The 13,400-nt window shown below is 41.2% G+C and overlaps 1 protein-coding gene across 2 annotated transcripts in view; it reads right to left on the reverse strand.

The window, feature by feature from the left end:
- Positions 1-12,811, reverse strand: part of NTN4 (netrin 4) — a 55,831-nt gene extending 43,020 nt beyond the window's left edge. The window contains exons 1-2 of one of the 2 annotated variants that reach the window (XM_020815610.3): positions 12,564-12,811; positions 7,307-7,836 (exon numbers count right to left, since the gene is read on the reverse strand). In XM_020815610.3, the coding sequence (XP_020671269.3) occupies positions 7,307-7,836; positions 12,564-12,618 (585 nt within the window). In that variant the 5' untranslated portion in view covers positions 12,619-12,811. The remainder of the gene's footprint in view (positions 1-7,306; positions 7,837-12,563) is intronic. The other variant, XM_020815616.3, reaches the window with a different exon arrangement.
- Between the last annotated feature and the right edge of the window lie 589 nt (positions 12,812-13,400).

A 13,400-nucleotide genomic window follows, 5' to 3' on the forward strand; every position in this document is an offset into this window, starting at 1 on the left:
TGCACCCAAGGCCACTCTTCTCATGAATTTGTGTGCAGAACAGCAAACTGAGCAAGGTTCCCTCCCCCCATTTCCCAGACTGTTTGTCACATCCTACTGTTTGTGCAACAAACTGCATAACTAAAAAGTCTGAGTATGTGATTAACATCCCAGAAAAGAGGAAATGGCCAAAATCTTCTCCACCTAACTTTGCAAAGTGGAAGCTGATGATGTAATCAGGTAGCACCATTAAAATTTATTTTAAACTAATAAATTCTCCCTATTCCCCTATTGTCAGTTCCAAGACTCCATTTTGTCCTGCAGAAGGCTCCCCTTACCCCAAGATGCGGTAAGGGGAGTCTTTAAGCACAACAACAACAACAATAATAGTAATTTTTAAAAAATTTAAAAAATTGTGGGGTGGGGGTGGGAGAGAAACCACTGCTGGATTGCTGGCTATGGTCCAAATCCTGGCAGCAGTGATCCAGAGGGGATTGAAATTTATCCACCCACTCCATCCAGAGGCTCCCAAAGGATTCCCCAGGGCAAAGGGAGCCCCAGGGATCATTGGAACATATAACAAGAGAATATAAAGCATTGCATTAATTTGAAATCAATTCTAGCAGTGTGAGCTGATGACATAATCAGCTTCCACCCTGGAAAGTAACACAAACAGGATTTGGACCAATCATTTGTCTGATTGCCATTCTGTGTATGGTTAAGCTGTACAGAACATTGCCTTAAGTCCCACTACTTCCCCCTCAAGCTTCCCACATTCCTCAGAATCACTTGTCCAAATAGTAATTATTGTGTTTGATTTGCAACTGCTTTGTAAGAAATACAACTAGATCTACAGTGGAATTAAACATTATATTATAAAACTGTAATGGGTGGGATTTACTAACACATGCCCTATCCTGCTTTAGAAACCATTGCAAAATAGGCTAAACAAATGATTAAATGAACAGGACGTACAGAAGGTGAGAATGAAAGGAAAAACCTTCTTTAACATGCAGGTAAGGTCGCAGAAGTGCTCAAACAGTAACATATATACTATAGTTATACTAATGCAACTAATGCATATATTTATCTATGAAATGTGAGAAGTGCATTACATGCTGCATCCTGTGCTTATACTTAAGTTCTGAATAAGCCACACGTAGATCTGTACATGACAGTAGAATAGCATATGATTAGCATAAAAGAGGTCTCAAGTATGAGTCCAGATGAATGCACTATATAACCACTGAGGCTGACTGTCCCAAGGAGCAATGGTTTCATTCAGATGACTGGTCCCACAGCACCCTTTACTCAATTACTGGTAGCAGTATTTTCTACACAAAGAAAATATGCATTTTTTGGACTTGATCACAGAGTTCCATAACTTCCTTTATGCTCCGCAACAGCTGCATGTTCTCTACTATCTCACTGTGTCAGTCCAAATATCTGGCCCATGACCATTGGAACTCCATCAAGCAGCAGGGCACAAATCCTAATAGTTCAGTGTTCGTGTGTGTGTGTGTGGGGGGGGGGAAGCAGTCATATTGGGTTATTTATAACTTGATTAGATCTTGAAACCAATACCACATTAGATTAAAAGCTGCCTAAAAACAAAGTGTGGTGTTGCAGAATTCCAGTTTGCAGGTCAGTAAGCATAGCATACTTTTCTTGACAATTGAACAAGTTTCTAAGCAACATGTTTGTGATGAGATCCTGAGCCAAGAGACTAACTTATTGTAGTAATTAAACATTCCAAGGCACTTTCCATGAGAGTAAACCTATTATTCCCAGTGTCTTGGCTGAAATCCCAGTTTGGATGCTTAAATTCTGACTACCTGAGTTTCTTTTTTTTTCAGTAAGATGTGGCATTGTTCTCTTGCTGTTGTAAACTTTTTAGCATCATTATAGACTTGTCTGTGGTCCCTACAGCCTGGAATAAGCTGCATTTCATAAAGTGGGAGTTTATAATTTAGTTGATGGAATAAAGCCTACAATCTATTCCCTGTTCAGAAAATCCACAGGCAAGAGATAGCAGAGTCTTCAACACAACTGGAGACATGTGGTATGGTTCATTGACTAAGGATGTTTTAACTCATGAAATTTAAATCTCCTTTGTGCACCCTATTGTACTATTTATGTTCACCCCTAGTCATTATTCATGTAGAAGAGGAAAAAAGAGGAGATGCATCTGGAATGTGCATAAGCATTCTTATGCTGATTTTACATTTTCATTATTTTGTTGTTTAGTCATTAAGTCATATCCGACTCTTCGTGATCCCATGGACCATAGCATGACAGGCCCTCTTGTCTTCCACTGCCTCCTGGAGTTTGGTCAAATTCATGTTGGTAGCTTCGATGACACTATCCAACCATCTTGTCCTCTGTTGTCCCCTTCTCCTCTTGCCTTCACATTTTCCCAACTTCTGAAGACTTCCAGGGAGTCTTATCTTCTCATGTGATGGCCAAAGTATTGGAGCCTCAGTTTCATTTTCATTATAAACATGACTAAACCAAGAATCACCTTAAATCGCATGAGTGAAAATTGTCCAAGAAGGTGAACTGAGAAGTCACTGGTTTAAGTTCCATTGTAGACTTACTGATTATCCTTTGGCAAGCAATCTGTATGTTTCTCATCTGAAATATTATATAATATCATATATTTATGGTGATTACCCTCCCAGCACCACAGAAAGAAGAATTCTATGTAGACTCTTCCAGAGGGTCAGAACAAAGAACTGGACTTCTCTACTGAGTGCTTTTGCCATCATGCCCCAGGATGAGATAATCAGCAAGGGACACAATTTACAATACAATCTCAGCTGTACAAAAACGATCCCATCATCATATTCCAATAGGCAGATAAGGATGGTGCTGTGGTTGTCATAGACAAATTAAGCTACACATGGGAAGCTGAAAGACAGTTGTCTAACTATAAATTTTTCTAGCTCCTAACTACAGACTCAACTACCAAATATTAAAGGGAATTACAAAACTTTATGAAAAACATCCTTTAAAATATAAATGAACAAATCCTGACTAACATACCACAAGAACCTCAACCAGCTACTTTCTACCAAAAATACACATGTACTCTTGATCAATCATTTCAGCCAGGCTGGGTGGCTAAGGGGCCTAATGCCGAGGGAGGTCCGGAAGGAAAGAATGAGGAACTGGCCTTTCTCCGCAGTGGCCCCTCACCTTTGGAACAACTTGCCCCTGGAATTTGCCTGGCTCCCTCCCTGAGTGTTTTCAGGAGCAAAGTTAAGACCCGGCTATTTGGGCAGGCTTTCCCTCCTGCCATATCTTGATTCTGATATTTTTGCCATCTTGGATCTATAGTATATATTTATTGGTTTTCCTGTTTTTAAATTTGTAAACTGCCTAGAGTAAACCTTCGGTCTAGATGGCTGGAGTGGAAGTCTAATAAAATAATAAATAATGGAGGGTGACAAATCTAAGGAAGGAGTGCTCCGCTCAATATTCACTCGAGTCAGCAATGGAAGTGGCAACAGGGGTAGTCTAAAATGCTCCCTTCTTCATGTGGTGAATTTATTTGAATTATAATGCCTGAACTGGTCTTAAACTAATCAGACCTGGATACACTAGTGATTGCTTATTTCTACGTATGTGTGCAATTTGAGGCTACATCTCTTTTCCTTGCTTCTATGAACACATCATTAGGAACACATAAGTGGCACTTTGGCAATTATTGTACACAGAAGATGTACCTTGCACAAATGATCAATGCCCAACATCCAGAGAGAACCAACCAACCAGCAATCTATATCGCCTAATGGCCACAGTAGTTTGGGATCATGGCAGTTGCAGGTGAACACCATTGGAAAACATCAGGTTGGAGGAGACTGTCTTGGACTTTGATAATGAAATGATGAAAAATATAGACTGTATAGACCCTGGGCTAATATCCATCAATATCCACATCCAACAGGGTTCTTCATTCCTCATGTTGAATACCTCAAGATGGCTGGGTAGCTCAGGGGCGGGAATTGGGGGTTTGATCCCCTGTATGCCTTCTAAGAGCAGAGCAAGATTTTGGATCCTTGGGCAAGCTACATAGTCCCAGAGTGTCACTAGAAAGAGGAGCTGTTAAATCACTTCTGTGTAATTTATATCTTGAAGACCCTGGGAAGGGTCACCATAAGTTGAAATGGGCACATTAATTAAGTAATATTGGATAAGCAACTTCTTTCAGGATATCTGTAGAGGCTGCTATCGATCGTTCATTACTATATCTGTATTTCTTTTGTCATTCTGTAGCAGATGCACACACACACACACACACACACACACACACAAAGGGTCTTTCCTATCCTGGAGCTATCAGTGGTGCAGCAGAAGCAGGAGCAATAACAACTTCCACCATTGGGAAGCCAGCAGCATCTCTGAAAGTTTACTTTTTTTTGTCCTCCCAGGCATTTCTCCTTTTCCAAAGTGCAAGACAAACATTTAAGAGTCCTCAAGTGACAATACAGCAGTGGAGAGAGCTTCACTATTACTCCTGTGTCTATCATGCAGATTTATTTTTTGCAGGGACTGTGAGACTGTACAGACAAAAAGGGCATCAATTCCATTATTTTAAGTTGGCTTTAGAATTCACTCACATAGTTCAATGATGGTTTTAGTTTGGTCTCTCTAGTTTGGTATCTACAGTAACATATAGGGAACCTCCTCATTGTCAATCAAGAATCTCAGATATCTTTATAGTGGGAATCACAAAGAAAGTGAGCTTTTTATCATCAAACATGCACCTCTCCATTTATTCCCAGTTGGCATAGAGAATGTGCAGCGCTCCAGATATTGCTGGGTTGCAGGTGTCATTATCCTTCATCATAAACAATGCTGACTAGGGCTGGTGGAAGTGCAGTTCAACCGCATCTGGGGACACATCTGGTCCATAGCATTGTCCATAAAGAAGGGTGAGGCAGAAGTCCCAACAGCTCAATACCCCCTTAAGCCCAACTTCTATAGTTCCTGCAGAAGGGATGAAAAAGACTCATGCTTATCAGATGCCTGTTATTTTTGTTTGTCATGGGAAATGGCAAGGATTTATGCAGAGTACTCTGAGTCTCAGAGATCTCCTTCCCTGTTAACTTCTGTAATCAGTCACAAATTATGAAGCTTTATCTTTTCAGTGCTAAGGGCTAAAAATCTGCATTTTTCAAATGACGTGAAGATTCTGAAGATGCTGAAGCCATTTTTAGTTATAACCTATGGAGCTTGCACAGCATGATTGCAGAATGATGTGAAACACTGTACTCTGTCTAAGTCATTGACCTGAATCTGAATGGCCATAAGTGAAGGGCTTAAAGGTGCTACTGAAAGGCCCAGCAAATGCTACTGGTGAAACCTCAAATAGTCCAATAGGCAAATAGACATGGTGGATATAGTGAAATTCTATGCATCAACCGACACATACTGACCAGATGAGAAAGATTTTCAGCCTTAACACACATTTGCAGCCAGTTCTTCTAACTATATGAGGTTGCCATTGCATAATACAGCTGGTCTCAGGCATGGCTGCCAGTGCCAGCTGCCATGAAAGAGTTCACAATGGAGGGTATTTTAGGCAGGGAAATCCAGCAGTGGTACAGCACAGCTGGGCCATGTGAATCATTATGGGCATGGCATGCAGAATTTGACAGCTGTGCCTAATTTAAAACCCTTATGTACAGATACTTTTCTCATTGCTCATTGCAAGTATAAAGACAAATGGGCATCAGGAGTAAAGAGCTATTATTAAATTCACAGCTAATTAGAAACATTAAAAACATGTTTTTTTAATGGTCATAAGAGAAATTCCAAATTCGTATTTGTACACTGCATTTACTGGGGCTACCAAAAGGTCACAATAATGATCAAGCTTTCAGTATCCAACTATGCTTTCTTATCATCATCATAATCTTAGAATTGCAGAGCTCAATGGGACCCTGTGGATCATCAAGTCCAGCCCTTGTCAAGGAGGCATAGCGGGAAACTGAACTCCCAACCTCTGGCTCAGCAGCCAGATACCCGTTTCACCTGAAAATAAGACCTAAACTGAAAATAAGCCCTAGTATGATTTTTCAGGATGCTTGTAATATAAGCCCTACCCCAAAAATAAGCCCCAGGATAAGTGAAAACACGCCCTTCACTACTGTGCAGCAACTAGAAGAAGATGACATGACTGTATTTGAATAAATGTAGATTGTTGTACATGGAAAAAAAACCACCTGAAAATAAGCCCTAATGCATTTTGGAGCAAAATTTAATATAAGAAAGACCCTGACTTACTTTCGGGGAAACATGGTACCTAAACTACTGAGTTCTCCAGCAGTTCACTGAGCTATTCAATAGTTTTTAAGCACCAGAACACACAAAGAAAGCAACTAGCAGCACATACTCCCCAAAGTTGCCAAACAAAGTATTATACTCTGAAATGTAAGCTATAAATAAGATTTTAACATATAACTTTGCTTGACATACAAGAAGGAAGAAACACAAATAAATATAGGAAAACAAATCAAGTCATAGAATATTAACTGCTGCTGTAGTGTCCAACATTCATTCAGACATCAAAATCCACAAGTGGCCAATACCTTTGTTTTGCTGATACTATGTGTTGTCAAGTTATAACTGACTTATGCAACCCTAACAGTATTTTCAAGGTAAGTGATGTATTTAAGGAGTGGTTTTACCGGTTCCATTCTTGTTGTGAGATTCCATGGTAGAGCCAGGGAATCAAGGCCAGGTCTCCTGAGTGCTAGTCCATTATTCTATCCACTACCACATTGCATCAAATTCCATTGTTAGGATCTATCAAAATGCCAGAAAAGTATGCAAGCTTTCAAAATGTTTAATCTAGACTAGGCAGTATAAAAAGCATGGAACAGAGGAAGAAGCATGAAAACATTAAAAAATGTTTTTTTAAGCATAGCTGATTTAGGGGGGATTGTTTTTGTTTGTTTGTTTTGCTTTTCACATCCTTTAAACACATTTCTCAACAGTAAAAAAGTTGCCCAGAATTCCATTGATGTTTAAGATTTGTATAACTTGCTGTGGCTAATTGTAGCTAATTGATGAGATGCTGGGGCACATCTCAATTCCGTACTTTGTAATTTTGTGCAACCAACATGAATCCTAGCACCTCATCAATTAACTGCAAATAGCTATAGCAAGTTATATATTTTAGGTAATTATCAATAGAATTTCAGCCATTGTTTTAGAAACATAAGCTTTGACTTAGTGGTAAAAGCTTAAGTTTCTAAAACAATAAACATAAAATCATGTTTTTATTTTTTGTAGGTATTTGATATGTTAATGAACTCACCTCTCCTCCAGTGCAGGGGAAATGACTAGAATATCTAGAAGTGCAAATTGCCTCCCTTTTTATTACATCATCATCCAGTCCAAATGTTGCTGAGCAATTTGTGGCAAAATATTTGTAAGGCTTCCATGTTTTTCCAAAATCCTGAGATCGTTCCAGCACCATGGCTGCTGGTCTTGGTGACTTGAAGACTATGATTAAATGAGTGAAATAAAACTCTGTTTCCAAGTTCAATTGGATCTTCTCCCTTTGTACCCCTTGTGCTGATTGCCACCATGTATGTGGCAACTTGAAGGAAGAGTCAATCATGGCAGAGGGTGGATGAGCCATATGGGCATGTAGAGAGTTACATTTGCTACATTTCGGTGACTTGCATATGAGGTCTGCATTCTCACTGTAGGAACAGTAAAATTCCGTGGAGTTGCTTCCACACTTTGTATCTGTCCACAATTTACGTCCATACCCAAGGTTTCCCATCCGAGGATTGCATGCTTTCTCACATTGGGATCCAGCTTGAACAATGCTGCTCAACACTAATTAGGAAAAAGTGTAATAATTAAAAAGAAAGCACAATTGTTTAATCCATCCTGTACCCAATCCACAGCAAAGATTTAAACTCTATGATTTCTCATAAAATGAGAAAAACTGTGCTATTTAGAGTTAACGTACAAAGAGTGCAAAAGTTTGGGCAAGCCTACTCTTATGCTGTCAGGAAACACATTTGCCCATGTTAGCAATATTTTGCAGGGCTGCTTTAAAGAATATTGACAGAATTTGTCTGAAACAGTTTAAAAAGTTAGTTGAGATGTGCTCTGCAGTGTGTTCTTATGTTGATCTATAATGGGATTGGATCAGGGTATTACTTGCTAGAGGCTTTTTGCAAGCAGAAATATTCTGGAACACCACACATTATTATTTAATCACATATTCTTAAAGAAATACGTTCTTCTTTTATTTATAATGCTTAGTACGTATAATTCTATTCTTACTGACCATTCTTTAGATTCTAAGCTTTTATCCTAATGTGCTATATTGGCTTCTTTCCTATTTATCAAAATGCTCCCTCTGAGGTTTTCTTTCTGATTTTCCATTTTCCTCACTGGACTATGAGGAGAGATCTCCTGGGATGTTCACCTAAGATGTTCTTAATACCATAGGTAGTCTGTGATCTAGGCAAAGGCAAGACTTGTCAAAAGTGTTGGGTTAAGGCTAACTTCTTTCATATCAGAAGCTATTCTTTCTTGAGGAGAACAGCAACAAGGATGATCAGGGGACAGGAATCCAAGCCCTATGAAGACTGAAATAACTGATCATGTTTAGCCTTGAGAAAAGAATGAGAGGAGATATGATAGCACTTCTCAAATACTTGAACGGTAGTCATGCGGAGGAAGGGTAGTACCTGTTCTTGATCATCCCAGAGTGCAGGACACATAATAATGGCCTCAAGCTACAGAATTTCAGCTGAATATCAGGAAAACCTTCTTAACTATTAGAGCAGAACAACAGTGGAACCAATTACCTCAGGAGGTGGTGAGCGCTCCAACTCTAGAGGCATTCAAGAGAAAATTGGACAACCATCTATCAGATCTGCTTTGATCTGGATTTCTGCACTGAGCAGAGAATTGAACTTGATGACCATATAGGCCCCTTTCAACTCCATTATTCTATGATTCTATGATTGATACTTGTTACTTGGCACTATTTCAGTTGAACAATAATAATAATAATCTGCAGAATTGGTCCACTGCAGCCAGGTCTTGCCAAGGAGGCACAGTGGGGAATCAAACACCCAACGTCTGACTCCGCAGCCAGATGCCTAAAGCACTGAGCTTTCTAATCTGTTTTCAGTTTAGATATAGTGTTTATAAAAATTATATTCTATTTTATTTTCCTACTCCAGATATTTTCTCTCCTTTCTTTTCTCCAGACTATTTGCTGTTTTTTTGTTGTTCCTATCACTCTATTGAATTGACATTTCAACAAACCAACATTATGGCATTATCAAAATTTCTGTATTCATCTATTTTTCATTTTCTAAACTTCAGTATATGTTTACAGTGTGGGTTTTTTGCCTATTTTGAGTGTTCACAGAGATATATATATATTGCAATTTTATTCACAGCCTTTAATATATATGTTGTACAAACACTTAGAAATTGTTAATGAAATATTTGGAGTTACAATATTCCAATATTGCAATGTATTTATGTATTTTGGCTGCATAATGCTTCAGCCAGAAGCATACTATTTAACCTCAAACTGTTTTGCACTTGAGTCACTTTGTTCTTTTTGCATTCTTGTCCCTTTCTGCAGATGTCTGTTTAGTGGCATATATAGTACATAGGTGGGAGTTGAGGTCCAACAATATCTTGAGGGTGACAAGTATCCCTTCCTCCATTACCCTGTTAACAGCTGTTAGCCGGACAACTTTGAACAAGTGGGACAAAAACCTGTCTGAAGTACAACAGGCTAGCAACAAGCACCGATTCCTCCCATAAGGGTGTATGAATAGATGTTATGATGTTTGTTTTGTGTCTCATCTTTTCCTCCATTCAAGTCAATTCACATTTGGGAATGTGTTCTGTTGTCAGAAGAACAATGGGGCAGACAACATGGAAAAGCAGTTGTAAGTTTATCACAGTTGTACATCTGTGAACGCCTTTTCTTGTACATGTAGTACAAGAACTAGTACATGTACTAATTTTGATCAGTTCACAAAGAATGTAAGTACTCAATTTTCTCCTCAGAGTAAGATGTGAATAAATGATTGTAAAATAAAATTGATGGCAAAATTAATTCAGGCCATGCTGAGGCATAATTTCCTTAAGCTATTTCATCCTTTTGTCCAGCTTCACTCATAGAAAAAAATAATTCAAAGAACTGTAGCTGTGTGAAAGTTGTTCTCTTGTGTTTTTTCTGAAATTTCTAAGAGACAACACATAACATTTCAAATAAGACTTTTATCGTTGGATATGGGTATGAAAAATGTAACTTCTTCAGAGATGTTGTGAATTCAGGACTATTGTGTTTCACAATGGTCCTGAATCATGCAGGACTTATAGCTAAAACCGCACCATGTAAACTGGTCTTAGCTAAGCTTTTCTTCTTAAATAATTAGGTCTTTTATTGGCTGAAATCCTACTGAATAGTGTAGGCCCACTGAATCAGTGGGTATATGGTAAGTCCGTTCCTCCATAAGTTCCACTGATTCAAATAGATCTACTATAGTTGTAACTTACTATGCTGAAGAAAATTGCAAGTAGACTAGGCTCATTTGAATGAATGAAACTTAGGGAGGGGTTGTAATCCAGTGGACCTGAAGTACAATTTATTAAACTGAGCAACAGGATTTCAGCCACTGACTGAATATGTGTCTAATATTTTCTGGGAAGTACTCCCTCCCTGTTTTTTTAAATATCCTATTTGTCAAATCGAAACCAAATTAGCTAGGCTCAATTAATTTAAATACCATTGTTTTCAATTGGATTGAATAAAATTTTAGTTTGAATTCAAGCTTCTATAATTAATTCACTCTACAGTTCAAATGAACAGCTTATTTTATTTATTTATTTAAAATGTTTTTACTCGGCCTTTCTCCTTAAAAAGAACCTAATGTGGCTTACATCATCAAAAGACAGTATTTAAAGCTAATGACAGTGAGTATACAAAAACTAAAAAGGATCAAACAAATACAACGCTAAAAAAACAGTAAACAAAAGCAGCACCAAAACACTTCAAAGCAGTAAGATACAATAATCCATAGGTTTTTAATAGGCTAGAACCAGCATTTTGAATTCCGCCTGAAAAGGGATCAGCAGCCAAAGAGAGCTGCTATAACAGGGAAGTTATGTACGTAATCCCTGTGACCAGCTGCAGTTAGCAATTTGACTGCTGTGTTTTGGACCCCCTGAAATTTCTGAACACTTTCCAGAGGCAGCTCCACTCCATTACAATAATCTAGCTGAGATGCAACTATGGCATGTGTCACCGTGGCCAGATCAGAACTCTCCAGGAAAGAGCACAGCAGGGACACTTGTTTTAATTGTGCAAATGCACTCCCAGCCACTGCTGAAACCTGGGCATCCAGCTGCAGAGACAAATCCAGGAGCATTCCCAACCTGTGCACCTGTGTTTATTGAGCAAGGCCAACTATTTTGGAACAGATACCAACTATTATTTATGATTAATTATATTGCTGAGAAGCTATGTGATGTAGTGGTTAAGAGAGTTGGACTGGGATTTGGGGAAACATCAGTTGAGCTATGAAGCTCACTGGGTAACCTTGGCTAATCGCCGTCTTCACCCATCTCACCTTGCAGGGTTGTTGTGTGCATAAGGTGGGGACTAGAACCAGGTAAGCCACCTTGAACTCAGTGGAAGAAAGGTGGAATGTCCTTAACAAATAAAAAGCAGATAAATGCTAGGCCATGTTTACAACTAATAAGCAGTTGTTTGCAGCAGTAGATCTTCCCACTCCATATTTACCATTTTGTCAGTGTGGAAGATTAAATTCGAAAACAACACTGTCTTTTGGAGTTTGTGAAACAGCATGTACCCCTACATTTGATGCTTTAAACTTTAGTTCCTCAAAATGATGCACCCTGGTTCTTGTGCAGAAAAGAAAGGTCTGCGGGTTGTGGCGTTTATCTGTGTGGTACATTTTTTTTTATCTTGGTATTAAGATCGCAGCTTCCCTCTTGTCTCCCCACTTCTGTCTTGGAAGTTAGTCTCTCTCTCACACACACACACACGCACGCACGATTGCTCGATCGCTCGCTTTCATTCTCTCTGACTTTTTGAACACTTTCTCCTGAATCCCTGACGAGCTAGCAACTGTTTGGAAAGCGAATGTGATCTCGCTTACCTCGAAGGCATTGAGAAGAGGAGGTGACTGAGGGTTGGGGAGAGGAAGTGTCTCCAGATGCGAGTTCAGGGGTAGGAATCCTTTGGGCAAGCAAAAGAGGCGCTTCATAGATTGCTCATTGGCATCCAAGCCCTGCGATGAGGCAATGTGCTGACGAGACACGCCTTGTACTGCGTGTTAACTTTGGTCGTGGGGAGCGGCTCCTGCAAGTGCATGTTTACTCTTGACCACCTGCAGACGCCCAAGTAACTTGAGGCCCCAAAGAGAAAAGATGCGAAGAGAAACGCGTGCGCTCTCTCTCTCTCTCTCTCTCTGTCTCTCTCTCTCTCTCTCTCTCTCTCTCACACACACACACACACACACACACACACACACGTATGCACACACACAACCTACCGGCAACGACGGCCCAGGAGCCCAGCAGGACAAGGCGCCAGAAGGATCCCCCCATGGTGCAGCTCCCGGGCAGAGGGCATGGAGCTCCGGGGTCGTCGGCGGCCCGCGGCGTCTCGCCTCTATTGGCGGCTAAGGGCAGAGGCGGGCTCCATCGCCCCAAGCCTCCACCTTTGGAGCCGATCCGCCAGCCAGCCCTTCGGCCGGCATCTCCTCGCGCTCGCCCACCAGCAGCCGGGCTGCGGAATCGCTTTCACGGCCCGCTTTCCCTTCCTCCTCTTCCTCTTCCTCCTCCAGGCCCGGGAGCTCCCGCCAGGTGCATTAAGAAGAGGCGCCGACCCTGCTCTCCCGCCGCTCCCGGCTTGTCTCCTTCTTCTCCCTGATGACAGCCGCCCAGGGAGGGGAGTGGCGGCGGCGGCGGCGGCTCATAGTATCGCAGCGGCAGAACCTCCGTCTTAGCAGCAGCAGCAGCAAGAGCAGGCGGGCGGGCGGGCGGGCAGGCAGGGCCGGGCTGCGCTGCTCCCCACCCAACCCCCCGGAGGGAGACACGGTGAGGATGGTGGCGAAGAGAGGCCGCCTTTCGAGCCTCTCCCCTCGCTGGCTGGCCGCCCGCCTCAGCCACCCGCATCTCCCTCCGCGTGAACCCGCCTCTGTCCTCCCCTGGGAGGGCAGGGCCGCTGAGAGGGAAAGCGGTTGCCCCGAAGCAGCAAGTCACCCCCCCCCCGCCGCCGCCGCTGCCGTCTTCTCCCTGTGTCCCCATCTCACAGCATTCCTCAGAAGCACTGACTTTTCCCCCGCTGTCACATCGCGGCACGCGAAGGTGCCTCAGCTTGACAGGCA

The sequence above is a fragment of the Pogona vitticeps genome, chromosome 5 (genome assembly GCF_051106095.1).
Source record: "Pogona vitticeps strain Pit_001003342236 chromosome 5, PviZW2.1, whole genome shotgun sequence".
NCBI classification, from domain to species: Eukaryota; Metazoa; Chordata; class Lepidosauria; order Squamata; family Agamidae; genus Pogona; species Pogona vitticeps.